The sequence below is a fragment of the Staurois parvus genome, unplaced genomic scaffold, assembly GCF_062004578.1.
Source record: "Staurois parvus isolate SC_StPar_1 unplaced genomic scaffold, SC_StPar_1.0 ptg000401l, whole genome shotgun sequence".
Classification (NCBI taxonomy): Eukaryota; Metazoa; Chordata; class Amphibia; order Anura; family Ranidae; genus Staurois; species Staurois parvus.
This window is the reverse complement of record NW_028318197.1, coordinates 5,364,590-5,382,065: the sequence shown is the minus strand read 5'-3', so window position 1 is coordinate 5,382,065 and position 17,476 is coordinate 5,364,590. Positions and strand designations below refer to the sequence as shown.

The 17,476-nt window shown below is 43.3% G+C and overlaps 1 protein-coding gene across 3 annotated transcripts in view; it reads right to left on the bottom strand.

Moving 5' to 3' along the window:
- The window catches only part of KIZ (kizuna centrosomal protein), a 257,345-nt gene that overhangs the window by 66,538 nt on the left and 173,331 nt on the right, over positions 1–17,476 (bottom strand). For 2 of the 3 annotated variants that reach the window (XM_089686530.1, XM_089686533.1), the window contains one exon: positions 10,260–10,328. The exons of the other annotated variant lie outside the window; for it this stretch is intronic. In XM_089686530.1, the coding sequence (XP_089542656.1) occupies positions 10,260–10,328 (69 nt within the window). The remainder of the gene's footprint in view (positions 1–10,259; positions 10,329–17,476) is intronic. 3 annotated transcript variants of the gene reach the window in all.

The window sequence follows — 17,476 nt, the reverse complement described above, 5'->3', positions numbered from 1 at the left end:
TCAAACTCCACATCATGACTGTCTTCTGGATGAACCAGAGAGAGCTGTGGTTTTCCTGCAGGCTTCAGGGGGTGATTTCACATGAATGGCACAGTGAGTATGTGTAAGGGACCGCCCGGCGGTACTACTAGCACTCCACTGAATAGGCGTCCCCAGCGCACGGAGTCTAAGTCCCAGGGTGCTTGTTCACCAGGGCCCCTGATGGTGGGGATGGACTTGGAGCTCCCTGAGACCAGGTCGTGACTACCGGGTGCGTCCGTCAGTGGTAGTAGTATGCGCAAGGGGCTCCCACGGGGAAGAGTCTGATGTGAGGAGGTCAGAAGACCCCACTGCACGGGATGGATGGATGGATGAGCAGGGTCAGACGGGCCGGGTCGGTAACAGAGAGGGCGGCAAGGTACAAGGCAGCGGGCATAGAATGGTCGGGTCACACGCCAGGTCAGCAACAGCAGGTCAAATCCAATAGGGGGCATTCAGGAGAGAGGTCAGGCAAAGCAAGGGTCAGAACAGGCGAAAACAGCAAGGTCAGGTTCAATCCGGGTCAATAACTTACAGGGTACAGGTTCACAGGATTCAGAATGCAGGAAAGACCAGAAGGCACTGAATGACAGCTCAGGGTCGTTTAAATATCCCGCCCTGCGCTGCCATTGGTGCCCAGCGGGCGGCCGCGGCTTCTACTGCGCATGCGCGAACTCGAACGCCGCGGCCGGCCCGGAACCAGTGCTCGAGTCCCTGCGCCGGGCGGCATACTGCGCCTGCGCCGGGACCAACACGGCGGGGATCGAGGGGATCCCTGACATTGCCCCCCCCCTACGGGCAACCTCCGGATGCCCATCCGATCTCTCCACCACGGGTGATCGCGAAAGAACCTCCGGACAAGTCTGGGTGCATGGACATTATGGGCTGGTTCCCAAGAATTGTCCTCAGGACCATAGCCCTTCCATTTGATAAGGAATTGGGTCTGGCCTCCCCTCCTTCGACACTTCAGGATTGTTTCAACCTCAAATTCTTCTTCTCCTTCGACCGTTACCGCTTCCGGGGGTCTAGATTCCCGGTCAGGGAAGGCATCTGGGACCACAGGCTTCAGAAGGGACACATGAAAGACCGGGTGGATCTTGAGCGTGTCAGGGAGGGCGAGTTCATAGGCTACTTCGTTAACCATCCGTTTAATGCAGAAGGGGCCTATAAATTTGGGTCCCAATTTCTTCGATGGGCAAAGCATCTTTAGATTGGACGTCGCCAGCCAAACCTTCTCCCCAGGCCGCAATACCAGATCTCCTCTCCGTTTCCTGTTGAATGCTTTCCTGTAGTCTTCCTGGGCCCGACTGATGGCCACTTGAAGCTTCTCATTGTTCGCAGCGAAGAACGTTACCACATCTTGTGTTGCTGGTACTGGGCATTCCGACACCAAATCCGGGAGGAAGACTGGGTGAAAGCCATAGTTGGCGAAGAACGGGGACTGCCCTGTTGCTGAGTGGCGGGCGTTGTTATACGCAAATTCCGCTAAAGGAAGAAGTGGCAGCCAGTCATCTTGAGTAAATGAGGTATAGCATCTCAAATATTGCTCTAAGGTCTGATTGGTCCTTTCGGTTTGACCGTTAGTTTGAGGGTGGAACGCAGAAGAGAGAGATAATTTGATGTCCAGGGCTTTGCACAGTGCTCTCCAGAATCTGGACGTGAACTGGACCCCTCGGTCCGAGACAATGTCTTCGGGGACCCCATGCAACCTGACTACCTCACGAATGAAGACTCGCGCGGTCTCGGCCGCCGAGGGGGTCTTCTTCAACGGGATGAAGTGGGCCATCTTGGACAAGCGGTCCACGACTACCAGGATTGCCGTGTGGTCTCGGGATGGCGGAAGCTCGACTATAAAGTCTAGTGAGATCTTTTGCCAAGGCCGTTCAGGAATAGGTAAGGGTCGCAGCAGACCCCAAACCTTGTTTCTTGAGGGCTTGTTCTTCTGGCAGGTGACACAGGACCTGACATAGCCCTTACAATCTTTAGCCATGTCTGGCCACCAGAATGAGCGTCGGAGAAGTTCCAGGGTCTTTTCTGGGCCAAAGTGCCCCGCCATTGGGTGGTCATGGCAATGCCCCAAGACCAGGGTTCGAGCTTCTTCCGGCACCACAATTCGATCTTCCCTCCATAGGAGTCCCCCCTTGTTCTGGAGTGGCCCTCCGCCTGGGGTAGAGAAGTTTGTGGATGCCTCCATTAGCCTGGAACGAAGGTCCGACTGAAGGACCAAGAAGTTACCCGAGGATAGGATGGTGTCAGGTACTGGGGTCTCCTTGGCGTCTTCGTACATCCGTGATAACGCATCCGGCTTAGTGTTCTTTGATCCCGGCCGGTACGTAATATGGAAGTTGAATCTTGAAAAGAATAGTGCCCATCTCGCCTGTCGCGGGCGTAGACGCTTGGCAGTTCTCAGATACTCTAAGTTCTTATGGTCAGTAAATATTAAGATGGGGTGCACCGCACCTTCCAGCAGGTACCTCCATTCCTCTAACGCCGTTTTGATCGCTAGTAGCTCACGGTCACCGATATCATAGTTCCTCTCCGCTGGGGTCAGTTTCCGTGAGAAGAACGCTACCGGGTGGAGCAGTTCCTTGGTGCCTTTTCGTTGGGAGAGGATGGAGCCTACCGCATTCTCCGATGCATCTACCTCCAAGATGTAGGGCAGAGCGGCGTCTGGGTGACCCAAAATGGGTGCCGAAGTGAACAGCTTCTTTAAGGCATCGAAAGCTTCCTGCGCTTCTGGTGTCCATCTGAATCGGGTCCCCAGCTTGGTTAGCTGAGTAATGGGGGAGACCAGACCCGAGAAGTTCTTGATGAACTTCCGGTAAAAATTTGCAAAGCCGATGAATCGCTGGACGCCTTTCCTGTCTGTGGGTTCAGGCCAATCCAGTATTGCAGCGACCTTCTGGGGATCCATCGCGACCCCCGCGGTGGAGATAATCAGGCCCAAGAAGGCAATGCTGGATTGTTCAAAACAACATTTTTCTGCCTTGGCGTACAACCCATGCTGCCGCAGCCGCCCCAATACTTTTGCTACATGTATTCTGTGTTCCCCCAGAGACGGGGAAAAAATCAGAATGTCGTCTAAATAAACGATCACAAAGACATCCAGAAAATCTCTAAAAATATCATTTACAAAATGTTGAAACGTGGCCGGAGCATTACACAACCCGAACGGCATGACCAGATATTCAAAATGACCGAAGCGGGTGCGGAAGGCCGTCTTCCACTCGTCCCCCTCCCTTATGCGAATCAAGTTGTACGCCCCCCTCAGATCCAGCTTGGTAAAAACTACTGCTGACTTTAAACTTTGGAACAGTTCAGGTACTAACGGTAGTGGGTAACGGTTTTTTATCGTGACCCTGTTCAATTCCCTGTAATCGATACATGGCCTTAAGGTTTTGTCCTTCTTTTCAACAAAGAAGATTCCCGCCCCCGCCGGTGAAGTGGAGTGGCGGATGAACCCCTTCTGGAGGCTGTCCTCGATATATTCCTTTAGGGCCCCCAATTCGGGCTCTGAAAGGGGGAAGATTCGCCCAAAAGGAATTTCTGAGCCGGGTAACAGGTCAATGGGGCAGTCATAAGGGCGGTGGGGGGGTAGAGTATCAGCTCCCCGTTTGCTGAACACATCTAGAAACCCATGGTAGGCCGCAGGGATTACTTGTTTTAATTCAGCTTCCACCTCAGAGCACAGGAGGATTTGGGGGGTCCCCGGGCCCGAAGTGCGGCAGTATATCCGACAGTATGGGGAAGGGAACGTGATTACTCCGGTTTCCCAGTCAATCTGGGGGTTATGGGCCCGTAACCATGGGAGCCCCAGAATGACTGGGAAGAGGGGTGAAGCTATAGCATCCAGGCGGAGGAGTTCCTGGTGCTGGCCGGCAATGACAGTGGTGATGGAGGGGGTTTCCTGGTTCACTACCCCCGATTTTATTCTAGAACCGTCGGCCAAATAAATATTGAACCCCTTTTGTTTCAACTGAAGGGGAATACCCTGCTGGTGAGCAAAATTAATATCCACGAAGCAGCTGCATGCCCCAGAGTCAATTATGGCCGATACTTCCACGGTCCTTTCTGGAAGCTGAAAGGAAAGGGGCACCACTAAGTATTGGGATGGACCAACATTGCCAAGGGATAAGGAAGAAGAGGTGCACTTACTCAGTTTCTGCGGGCAGGAACGCGCCATATGACCAGCTTCTCCACAATAGAGGCACAGGTTCTGGGATCGTCTGCGCAGATGTTCCTCTGGGGATAGTTTAGGCCGTGCCAGGCCGAGCTGCATGGGTTCGGGGTTGTCTCCAGGTGGCCGGTTTTGGATGACTGGCCTAGGTGTTTGACTGGGACCCTGAAATGATCCCCAGGGATTTCCATGACCCTGGCCGGACCTCTCAAACCTGCGTTCCCGCAGTCTACGGTCAATTTTAATGGTCAGTGCTATTAGGTCCTCTAAAGTCTCAGGTACCTCCACCCGGGCGAGCTCGTCTTTCAGGCCGTCTGATAGGCCAACACGGAACTGATGCAGGAGTGCGAATTCGTTCCAGCGAGTATCCCCCATCCACCGCCTAAATTCAGATGCGTACTCCTCCGCCGCTCGGCGGCCTTGCCGGAGTGTGTACAGAGTAGCTTCAGCAGAAGCTGCCCGCTGCGGGTCATCATAAAGGATGGCCATAGCATCAAAAAAACTGTCAACCGAACCAAGGTGAGGGTCATTTTTTCCCCGTAATCGATGGGCCCAGTCTTGGGGTTCACCCTGCAGGAGGGATATGACGAACCCCACCTTCACGGATTCAGTCACGAAGGTTCGGGGTTGTAGCTCAAAATAGAGGAGGCAGGACTCGCGGAATGCTCTGAACCGTGTGCGGTCCCCGTGGAAACGTTCTGGTAAGGGTACTCGGGGGTCGGCCGCCGGGAGTGGTGCGAGTGCCCCAGACACCAGCACAGGGGCCGCTGGAGGTGTGGGGACCGCGGCCTGTGGGGCAGGAACGGATATAGTGCAGGCTAGTCTTATGTCCCAGTGTTACACTCATGGAAGCCTCCACTGCAATGACATACACGGACAGGGCTCTTAGACATGCCAGCATGCCCTGCACCCGACTTGGTACTACTTTGGAAAAATAGGCTACTGGCCTCATGTGTCCCCCATGATCCTCAGCGACCATAGCTGCCATGGTTTTACAATTGTCACGAACATACACATTTGGTGCAATCATTCGCAAATGGAAGAAACACAAAACAACTGTCAGGCTCCCTAGGTCTAGTGTGCCATGCAAGATCTCACCTTGTGGAGTGTCAATGATCATGAGAACAGTGAGGAATTATCCCAGAACTACATGTGAGGATCTTGTCAATGATCTCCAGGCAGCTGGGACCACAGTCACCCAGAAAACATTTAGTAACACACTACGCCGACAAAGATTGAAATCCTGCAGTGCTTCCAAGGTCCCTCTGCTCAAGAAAGCACATGTCCAGGCCTGTCTGAAGTTTTCCACTGAACATCTGAATGATGCAGAGGAAGACTGGTTGAAAGTGTTGTTGTAAGGGACCGCCCGGCGGTACTACTAGCACTCCACTGAATAGGCGTCCCCAGCGCACGGAGTCTAAGTCCCAGGGTGCTTGTTCACCAGGGCCCCTGATGGTGGGGATGGACTTGGAGCTCCCTGAGACCAGGTCGTGACTACCGGGTGCGTCCGTCAGTGGTAGTAGTATGCGCAAGGGGCTCCCACGGGGAAGAGTCTGATGTGAGGAGGTCAGAAGACCCCACTGCACGGGATGGATGGATGGATGAGCAGGGTCAGACGGGCCGGGTCGGTAACAGAGAGGGCGGCAAGGTACAAGGCAGCGGGCATAGAATGGTCGGGTCACACGCCAGGTCAGCAACAGCAGGTCAAATCCAATAGGGGGCATTCAGGAGAGAGGTCAGGCAAAGCAAGGGTCAGAACAGGCGAAAACAGCAAGGTCAGGTTCAATCCGGGTCAATAACTTACAGGGTACAGGTTCACAGGATTCAGAATGCAGGAAAGACCAGAAGGCACTGAATGACAGCTTAGGGTCGTTTAAATATCCCGCCCTGCGCTGCCATTGGTGCCCAGCGGGCGACCGCGGCTTCTACTGCGCATGCGCGAACTCGAACGCCGCGGCCGGCCCGGAACCAGTGCTCGAGTCCCTGCGCCGGGCGGCATACTGCGCCTGCGCCGGGACCAACGCGGCGGGGATCGAGGGGATCCCTGACAGTATGTATATATGTGGAGATATATACATACATATACACACACACACACAATATATATATATATCAAGGGTTCCAGGGCAATTTTACTGTAGCGACAGGGTAGCTTTAAAGTTCAAATTCATATTTTAACAACTTCTATGTTTATAGGGTATTCATTTTTCTAATTTACATTTCTTTCCCTCTTTTGATAGTGCTATATATTGTTGTGCACTTTATTTTCCTGCTTGTCATGAGTTATCTGGAGCCAAAAAGCTTTCTGCAATTACATTAACTTGAGTTTAAGACGTGAACATTGTACCACACACTGGTCTGAGAAGAAAACCAGTGCATGAAGGTAAGTTAAGGGATTCAATCACATCAACCATCATGTCATTGGCTCTAAGCAGGAAGTTCCAGAATGAATTCTGAACATTATCAATAAGGCATTTTCACTGGCTCTAATTAATTAGAAAATACTTGAACATTTTATCATAAAAAAAAAATCCACAGTTACCCAACTTTACAAGCCTTACTGAAACAAAAACCGTATCATGACCCCCGAGGAGGCTAATTGACTTCCTAGAAGGATGCCATATGGAATTCACAAACATCTTAATAAGTGATGGTTTAAGGTTTCATATCACTAATGTGTCATAATATATCTGTGACACTGAGTTACTTAAAATATTGGGGGGTATGATGGTCCCTCTTGGGGCTCTTCTAGTAGCATCGATATACAAGCACTATATTGCAGTAACCCCCACACAAAAGGTTTAGAGATGGTCAATATCCTTCTAGAAGAATTGAAACTGTTTAAATACATCTTTACATATAACATATTCACTTTTCAGGGATACCACTACCTTCAGGTGCAGGTTTAATTGCTGCAATGTGTGTTGTCAATGGCAGTAGGGGATAAAGAGGGAAAGAAGGACTGCCCTATTGTCGTTCCTGGAGTATGAGTAGTGCCCTACTTACTCTCCAACTGGGCATCCTGGCAAGACATTTCCCCTTTGCACTCTGCGTTATAGGATTAAGCACACTTATAGCAGATCTAAAGTCACAGCCTACATTTTAAGTTTATACATCAGCATTGTAAAGCAATATAAGCACTATTTAATCCAATATCAGCTTACTTGAAAATTCTAATTTCATATTGCGAATGCTGCCCATCTCTTTCAACAACTTCCTGGATTCCCTGCATGCTTTTCAGTGTCTCTCCTGCTTACTTCTTTGATTTATTTTCTACATTTCTAAGGACTACATATTCTGCCTGCAAGTAGTGATATTGCCACATGTGGAGTGTTTTCTTTATTGACTGTGCATATTCACAAGGCAGAATTATTATGTATCGCCTGGGATTTTTTTCCCCATAGAATAGTAGCAGGAACCCCTTCCTATCCTGAGGCACCCCTTTTCTCTACCCATGGCCTACCTTTGAGCACTGACCGTTCTCTCTGTCCACTATCCACCTCCTAGTACTGCTCCTTTTAGAGAACACAGAGCCTAGTATCACTTTGTAGTGTTAAGTAATGTGTATGAAATTGGCTACTGAAAATAGATACTTTCCAACAACAATAGACCCTCCCCAAGGATCAGAATACAACCCCAGCAACAATAAATCTGCAACAATACACCCTGCTGACAATATATTCCCCAGCTGCCAGTATCAATAGACCCTCACCATTAGATCCCCCAACAACATACGAGCCCCAGAGCAACAATAGATTCCCCACCAGCAACAATAGATCACCCAGCAAAACTACACCCCCAGCTACAATAGATCCCCATCAATTAGCATCAATAGATCCTCCAGAACACCCCAACCCTCTTTGTCAGTACATACATTATGTGCTGGATGTGCCGGAACTGCATTCTCCCACGTTCCTGCTGAAAAAAAGCCCTGTGTGTCACAGAATTCAGGGAAGTAAATGTGTGGGATTCTTCAAAAAGTACATTCTCAAACTTCAAATAGTAGTAGGCTAGAAATAACTCAAAATCAATATGTAAATAAATATGATTATTTTTTTTTTTAATTTTGACCATACATACACTTTAGGTCAACTCATTATAATGTGTTTTGGAAAACAAAGCTCAATAAGTGGTATTTTACAATATATTATATTTGACCCCTTATTCCTCAGATTCTATTCTTGATTGTGGGATGCTAGTTATGGAGCCTCATGAATATATTGGAAACCAGTGACCTTTTATGCTTTCCTATGCTTGGTAAATTGTATCCTAGGGATGTATGAAAATGTCATATTTCATGATATTTCTACATCTGGGAAATATTATTCTAACATCACTATTTTTTGGAAAAAATCTATATATTTATACTATGCATTAATTCTTTTAGGATCCTTGTTGTTCCTCTTTGCGTGGGATCTACAGTCCTAATAGATGTGTGAAGTGGTTTCCAATTTTTGTGATCCCAGTACTCATTACGTAGTATTAAGAAAATACATTTAAAAAACCTTAGAATTCATAGGCTTATCATTAATAAAATAAATATAATAGATATTATTACTTTCTAAGATTATTTTTTCATACGATTAGTAAGGGTGCATCCTGCACAACTGTAGCAATTATAAAGTATTGATATACAGATGCTCTGCACTTAATGACCTACCTGTTTAGCGAAACAGCTTGGACTTATGACTGGCTTTCTGGTGTTTTGAGTGCTCGGACTTATGACTGCCGCTCAGCTTATGACCTGCTGTCCGACGGCACATGTATACAGTTCCTTGCTTAATGACTGGCTCTCAGACTTACAACCTGATCTCCGACAATGCATGCATACAGTTCCTCACTTAAAGACCAACCTCTCAGATTTGCAACCAGCTCTTTGATAGTACATGTACTGTATACAATTCCTTGCTTACTGACCAATTTGCTTGACAACTGACTTGTTGGAACAAAATCTGGTTAAGTGAGGAGTATCTGTAATTGTATGTTATATACTGTTAAATACTATGAATACAACCTCACATTGAGAAATCACTATTTTTTAGGATCTTTTGATCTTGATAAATTCTCTCTTATGATTCAGACTGTTCCATACTTAAATTCCCACAACCTTTCCTCTGGGGTGTCTTTAAGCTAATGGCCCAAGCACTGGAGACATTCGGCTATCTAAGTGGTTAATAAATGTGATGTCATTTATATTTACATCATTTGAGACTATTAAGATGATTTTACTTTTCTTATAGTATCATAGATACTTTCCCTATATCTCCAGAGGAAGCAGATTTCTGTGAAACTGATACTGCCCTACTGTGTAATAGGACTCAATTGTCATACACTTAATGAATCTCTGCCTGAGAAGTTGGAGATGTACAACTATGATTGGATAGTGGGGAATGTAGGGCACTTATATGAGGATGTACATGGTGGATTGCCAAATGCAAATTTTACATTTTCTGTAGCCAATGTTCTTTAATGTACCTATACTTGCTTTTTAATCTTTATGAATAAAAGTTCAGTTTCAAACTTTTTATAAGATTCTCAATTCTGTTCTCAATTGAACTGTAAAAGTCCCAATTACTTGACATGTTTTTGGAATGTCTAGCTAGATAAAGAACCACAGTCATTTAAACATCTGCTCTTAGGTAACCGGAATGCAGTACACTTCTCATAAAGAATCCATCACAAATGGACTTGCATAAAATATGGAACCATCCTTTGTAAACAAAGTCATTTTGAAGTACGGACTTTCCATCTAGCATATTTTACTAGTTTCTACTGAATTTGCCATCCATTAAGAATAGAGTAGCAGTAAATTAGAACCATCTGCATGTTATACTGTAATTGCTGAGCTATGCCTATTAAGAACAGCACAATCTAAATAAGCAAAGGTCAGGTGATAGTCACACCATGACAATGGATCTTACCTATTGTCTTCACTCCCTACTCATTAATGTGTATACACCTCTGTTTACTCTGCATAGACTGCATTTGGTAAATAGCTGCTCATTTGTTTTATATATTCCTGGGGGTGTTGCGCTTATTGCTTTTATCCAGAGATGGCTTTTACCTGCAGCGTGTTTTTTCTCTAGAAACTTTCCATGTCTGCTGTCATCATCTTCACACGAGCTTGTGTCATCTGTACATTGAGACAGAAAATAATGAAACATTTCAAAGGCATGATGACCAAGCTGGCTTAGTTCCAGTTAAACCCTGTGCTTTAAGTATATTTTTTTCCTTATACTGTTGTTATCTCAAGTTTATTGATCTTAGCTTCGACTTTCTGGTTCTCAAAAGAAAAAGCCTACTGTGAACTTTTTATCAAATAGGCTTCTTTTTCGGCCTGCTTCAGCTGCAATGATTGTGCCAAGCAGGCTTCTTAAATTATTTATGCTTTAACTAGATGAAATAGAAAAGGAGAAAAAAAATGTATATAAATACCAACAGTGTCTCTCTGAATAGCAGGGCATCTACAAAAAAATGGCAACAAACTTAATTAGCTAGAATCAAAGTTGCTTTTTCCACTGTGAATAAAACAAGCATGCACTCAAAAGACCTAAATCAATGTGCCCAGCTTAATCATATAAAGGGTTTTTCATCCTAATTGCCAAGCTCTTTAGATTTTGATGAGATGGATACCGAGGAAGATAACCCAGCGAGTGTATATCATCCAGTCATTATCCCAGACTAAACTTTGATTATTAAAATGGATTCTTGGTGTATATGGCTAACATAATTGCTTTGTCTATGCTCTGCCTTGACATAATTAAAACAGATCATGGTGTGTTCATCACGGATTTTATTTTGCTGAAAAATACAACATGCATGCAGCAAATTCATTTTGCTATATTATAGAAAACACCTGCAGTTTTATTGCACAGCAACAATATGAAAAGCAAAGGAAATGCTAATTGCATTCAAATCTACAGGCACACCTAACAGATACACCTCCCATAGATTCACTGACATAAAGCATCCATAAAATAATATCTTCATATATTACTCATATAACTGATGAAAGTAGCACTCGCATTTCTTTGAGACCTACAAAGGAAACATACCAACGGTAACAATATAGGAAGCTGTGAGCTAGAGTGGTGTTTTAAAAGACTATATATATATATATATATACATATATACATATATATATATATATATATATATATATACATACATATATATACATACATATACATACATATACATATATATATATACATATACATATATATATATATATATACACATATATATATATATATATATATATATACATATACATATATATATATACACATATATACATATATATATATACACATATATACATATACATATATATATATATATATATATACATATACATATATATATATATACATATACATATATATATATATACATATATATATATATATATATATATATATATATATATATACATATACATATATATATATACATATACATATATACATATATATATATATACATATACATATATATATATATATATACATATACATATATACATATACATATACACATATACATATACATATACATATATATATATACATATACATATATACATATACATATATATATATATATATATATATATATATATATATATATATATACACATATACACACACACACAGTGCCTTGAAAAAGTACTCATACCCTTTGGAATTTTCCACATTTTGTCATGTTACAACCAAAAACAAAAATTTATTTTATTGGGATTTTACGTGCTACATCAGGGGTGTCCAAACTTTGGCCCTCCAGGTGTTGAGGTACTGCAAGTCCCATGAGGCCTTGCAAAACTCTGACATCCACAGGCAGGACACCCAGAGGCAGAGGCATGATGGGACTTGTAGTACTTCAACATTTGGAGGGCCATAGTTTGGACACCCCTATGCTAGACCAATACAAAGTGGCACATAATTGTAAAGTTGAAGGAAAATGATAAATGGTTTTCAGAATTTTTTACAAATAAATATCTGAAAAGTGTGGTGTGCATTTGTATTCAGCCCCCTTTACTCCGATACCCCTAACTAAAATCTAGTGGAACCAATTGTCTTCAGAAGACACCTAATTAGTAACTGGAGTCCACCTGCGTGTAATTTATTCTCAGTATAAACACAGCTGTCTGTGAAGCTCTCAGAGGTTTGTTAGAGAACATTAGTGAACAAACAGCATCATGAAGGCCAAGAAACACACCGGACAGGTCAAGGATAAAGTTGTGGAGAAGTTTAAAGCAGGGTTAGATTATAAAAAAATATCTCAAGCTTTGAACATCTCATGGAGCACTATCAATCCATCATCTGAAAATGGAAAGAGTATGGCACAACTGCAAACCTACATGGCCAAGACATGGCCATCCACCTAAACTGACAGGCCAGGCAAGGAGAGCATTAATCCGAGAAGCTGCCAAGCGGCCCATGGTAGCTCTGGAGGGGCTGCAGAGATCCACAGCTCAGGTGGGAGAATCTATCCACAGGACAACTATTAGTCGTACACTCCACAAATCTGGCCTTTATAGAAGAGTGGCAAGAAGAAAGCCATTGTTGAAAGAAAGCCATCAGAAGTCCCGTTTACAGTTTGCAAGAAGCCACATGTGGAACTCAGCAAACATCAAGAAGAAGGTTCTCTGGTCAGATGAGACCAAAATTGAACTTTTGGGCCTAAAAGCAAAATGCTATGCATGGCGCAAAATTAATACTGCACATCACCCTGAACTCAACATCCGCACCGTGAAACATGGTGGTGGCAGAATCATAATGCAGGGATGCTTTTCTTCAGCAGGAAAGCTGGTCAGAGTTGATAGGAAGGTGGATGGAGCCAAATACAGGGCAATCTTAGAAGAAAACCTGTTAGCAAAAGACTTGAGACTGGGGCAGAGGTTCACCTTCCAGCAGGACAATGACCCTAAACATACAGCCAGAGCTACAATGGAATAGTTTAGATCAAAGCATATTCATGTGTTAGAATGGGCCAGTCAAAGTCCAATACCTAAATCCAACTGAGAATCCATGGCAAGACTTGAAAATCAAGAGATTCCCGAATTTTCCACTTCTTAAGTGATTGAACAGTACTGATTGCTCCCCATGGCTTAGTATCTAGCCTGCTCAGTGCATCCACATGAGAGCTAACAAACTCATTGCTTACTTATACACAGACACTAATTACAATTTAAAAAGCCACAGATGTGGGAAATTAACCTTTAATTGCCATTTTAACTTGTGTGTGTCACCTTGTGTGTCTGTACCAAAGCCAAACGTTCCAGGGTATGTAAACCTTTGATCAAGGCTATTTGGGTGATTTCTATTATCATTACGATTTAAAAAGGAGCCAAACAACTATGCGTTAATAAATGGCTTCATAGGATCACTATCCATAAATAAAAGACAGTTTTATGGCATGATCAGTCATATTTTCAATATCAATGCCAAAATGTTATGGTTTCTGCTAGGGTTGGCAAACTTTTGAGCATAACGGTGTGTCTATATACAGTATATATATATATATATACACACATATACATATACACACATACATACACACACACATACATACACACACACAATATATGTATATATATATAAAATATTTTTTTTATGCCTCTATACACTGGTCATAAAATACTAATCTAAATGCCAAATGAGGCTCTAAACCTATCACTGCTTTGAAAATATTTTATTGGGTTTTTACTTTGTAGGAAAATAATACTTCTAATTCTGAGTAATCCATACAGCAAAATTAGTGGGTCCCCACTACCCCTTCTCCATCTTGTAAGCAGCAATAGATAGCATTATTTTGTTTAAAGGATAAGTTCACCTTTCATAACATGCTACTATAGGACAGGCCCCCGCACAACCCCCCACTTGATGTGACAGCTAGTGGGGGATCTTCTCCCCCCGCTAGCTGTCACAATTTTAAAGAATTTGCATCTGGGTGGTGCACCGCATGACCACGTCATTCATTCCCAGAGTTCTGTGAATGGGAAACTACAAGTCCCAACAGCCTTTGTGGCTGATGGCTTGTAGTTATCAATGAACTACCAAGGCGCTGTTGAGCGCTCTGGTAGTTCATTGATTCTTCTTGTCTTTGTAAAACTGCTGACAGAGCAGACAGAGAAGCAAACAGAGTACACTGACAGTCTGCAGGAGACCTGCATGGCACCAATGACCTGCTTATCACTGGTGCAATGCTTTCCAAGCTTCTAAAACAAAAATAGTAAATGCACATTTTTTTGTGCATGTATTTGTTGTTAAATGGTGAAAGTATCCTGTAAAGTGGCATGGTGAGAGATAGGTGCATATGTTTCTGCATAACAAAAATAATACTACTGTGGTTTTGGAGACCTAAAAAAGTAGATTTAAAAGGAAGGCACTGTAGAAAAATATATAAGCAGCAGAAGTATAAAATATTCAGATTTCACACGGTACATATAATTGTTTTCTGGTCTCAAAGATGGAGAGCTTGACTTGTAAAGCTATTTTCATAATCTTGAATTTTTACATGAATTTCTACCTAGATAATTAAAGCTGAACTCCAGGCAAACAGCTTAAAGTGTTACTAAACCCACAATAGTAAAATCAGCCTGTACAGTAAAGCATGCTGGTTATGCTCACTGTGGATCCTAAGGGGTTAATCCTCTGCATTGTGTAAGAAGGATGTTTGATCCTATCTTCTCTGATCCTCCCCTTCTTCCATGCTCTCCATTTCATCTCCTGATAGAACACAACCTCAGGGACACTCTGCACATGCTCTGTTTGGTGAGTACTGCTAGAGATTTTTTTCTTTTTTTTGGGAGGGTGCATGTGATCAGCACAGGGCCAATCAGCACTGTCCAGACAGAGAGTCAGGGGTAATGCAATCTCATAGGACAATCAGGGGAGAATGAAAACTCCTCCTACAAGCTTTTACCCGTGCTCTGCTGAACACTGATGGAAGTCACAAGACTGCTCTAAGTGCTGATGGTAAAAGGTATTTAGTTTATATATTTACTAAGATAATTGCATTTCCATGTTCTGTGTACTGTGGAAGGCCAGATATAGTGAATGCAGGGTCCTGGGTTTAGTAACACTTTAACACACCAAGGAAATATGTATGTGTGAGCTGTAATACTTTCAAAAATTATGTGTTTTAGTCCAATGAGTTCTGAGATTTACAGAGCTGTGCTAAACAGCCCATCCTGCACTGCAGGGAGGGGACTTGATCTGCAGTTTCATTTGCACTTACAGGTCTTTTCCCCACCCACGTCCTACTGTACAGTAAAAGAAGAAGCAGCACACTGATAAATTTACTGTGCTCTCTCCTCTTATCAACTGTTTAACGTTTTTGCTGCTTTTACCTCCCCACTCCAGGCTCTGCTGTACATATATAGCAAGAGGCTGATACCAAGTCAAACTAAACTACTTACACTGCTTGCAAAAATTGGAATTTTTACTTTTCCTGTATATTTTGGAGTACTGTACAGGACACAGAATTGTTATTCTTAGACCATGGGTTATTTGCTGTTACCTTCATGTGACTGGACACTGGAGGAGCTTTGTAGCCCCATAAACCCCTAAAGTATTCATATAACCTCACCCAATCTGTGAAGCTCCAGTTTTGTCAAGCAGTATGAACATCACAGAGGACAGAGGGGAGGAAACTACCGTAAGTCCTGTACTGTACTTCAAGATATGGCATTCACAGGTAAGTCAAAATTCCTATTATTTTAATTGTAAAATACAAGACACAGGAAACCAAAATGGCAATAACAAGTCCACAGGAACAATGGTCAACAGACCTGAACAAACAGTTGACAGCTGAAGCACCTTGCAGGCAAAGCGCGTATAAAACAGCCACCTGGCAAAAATTTTTTTGAAAATATAAACAGGAGGATCAGGTAGTGGCCCTGCAACTTGTGTTTGACGCTGAAAGGCTCAGAAAAAAAAAAAACTAGCATCGCCAGAAGAATGGGTCCTGGTAGGGAAAGACCACCCTATAAAGGAATAGGAATCAGCTCCCAAGGATGATGTGGCAAGTTGCCATAGATGACCATTATAATGCTATCCATAAGGTGAATTGGGAAATGTTGAAGGATAAGATTGCCGTTGTAAAATAAATAAATAAATGCACATTTTTTTTTGCATTTATTATTATAATTTTTTTAGATGTTTGTAAAGCATTGGACTCACGTTCAGCAGATCACCGGTGCAATCTCAGGCTCCTGCAGACTGTCAGTGTCTGCTCATACAGGTAGGCAGTTACACAATGACGGGAAGACTCAAACTACTACAGCACTCATTAGCGTCCTGGTAGTTCATTGAGAACTACAAGCCTACAGCTACAAAGGCTGTTGATAGTTGGAGATCATTCATTCACAGAACTTAGCCCACGCGGCCGCATTCTTTTCAAATTGTGACAGCTTGTGCTGAGAAGATCCTTGTCCCGCTGTCATGGAGAAAGGGGGGGGATTGGGGTTTAATTGGGAAGAGGCTGTAGGAGTGGGAACATCTTACATGTTCCACCCTAAAAATGGGTGGAACATGTAACATGTTCCCAAAGTGAACTTAACCTTTAAACATGCCTTCAAGGAGGGTCAAAGAAGTTGAGTGATGAGTAATGGAAACAATCCCATAAGTTAGATTGCAAAGTATGGGAGAGATATGCATGTCCTCCTGAAGGAAAAGCACCAACCTAAAGTTTGGAATGTATTTCACTGATGAGTATCAGTGAACGAAAGATGCTGATAGAGCACTGGGCAATTTATGTAGAGTAGCTATACAGCTGAGAATGGAAGTAAACTTTGAATCACATCATAAAAAAATTCCCAAAAGGGTTAAAATTAAAGCTATAACAAATAACCAACTGTGGTAGCAGTATGTATGTATCTCGCCCTGCTCCCAGTGCAGCTGTTAAATAGGAACTGTTGGACACATGTAGAGTAGGCATCCTAACAGAGAGCAAAAAATGTATTTGAAATGTGTTGATGCAGTGCAGCTGCCAGGTCCACCCACACCAGGAAAAGATGGAAGTATTCTGCAACATTTCTTATTTACCTGGCTAATGAGATCTGGAATATATTAACATGAAGTATGGCCTTATTTACGTCATCTCCAGATAAGTACATGGGGTGGCTGAAAATTCCAAGGAACTGAATGTAGTGTGTGTTCATCTGGCTACTGTAATTACAATTTGCAGGTTCCAACGAAGACATGGTTTGAGAGGAGCACGTTTACACATGGATCAGAGTCTGTTTTAGGTCTATAGTGCTAATGAGAAAAATAT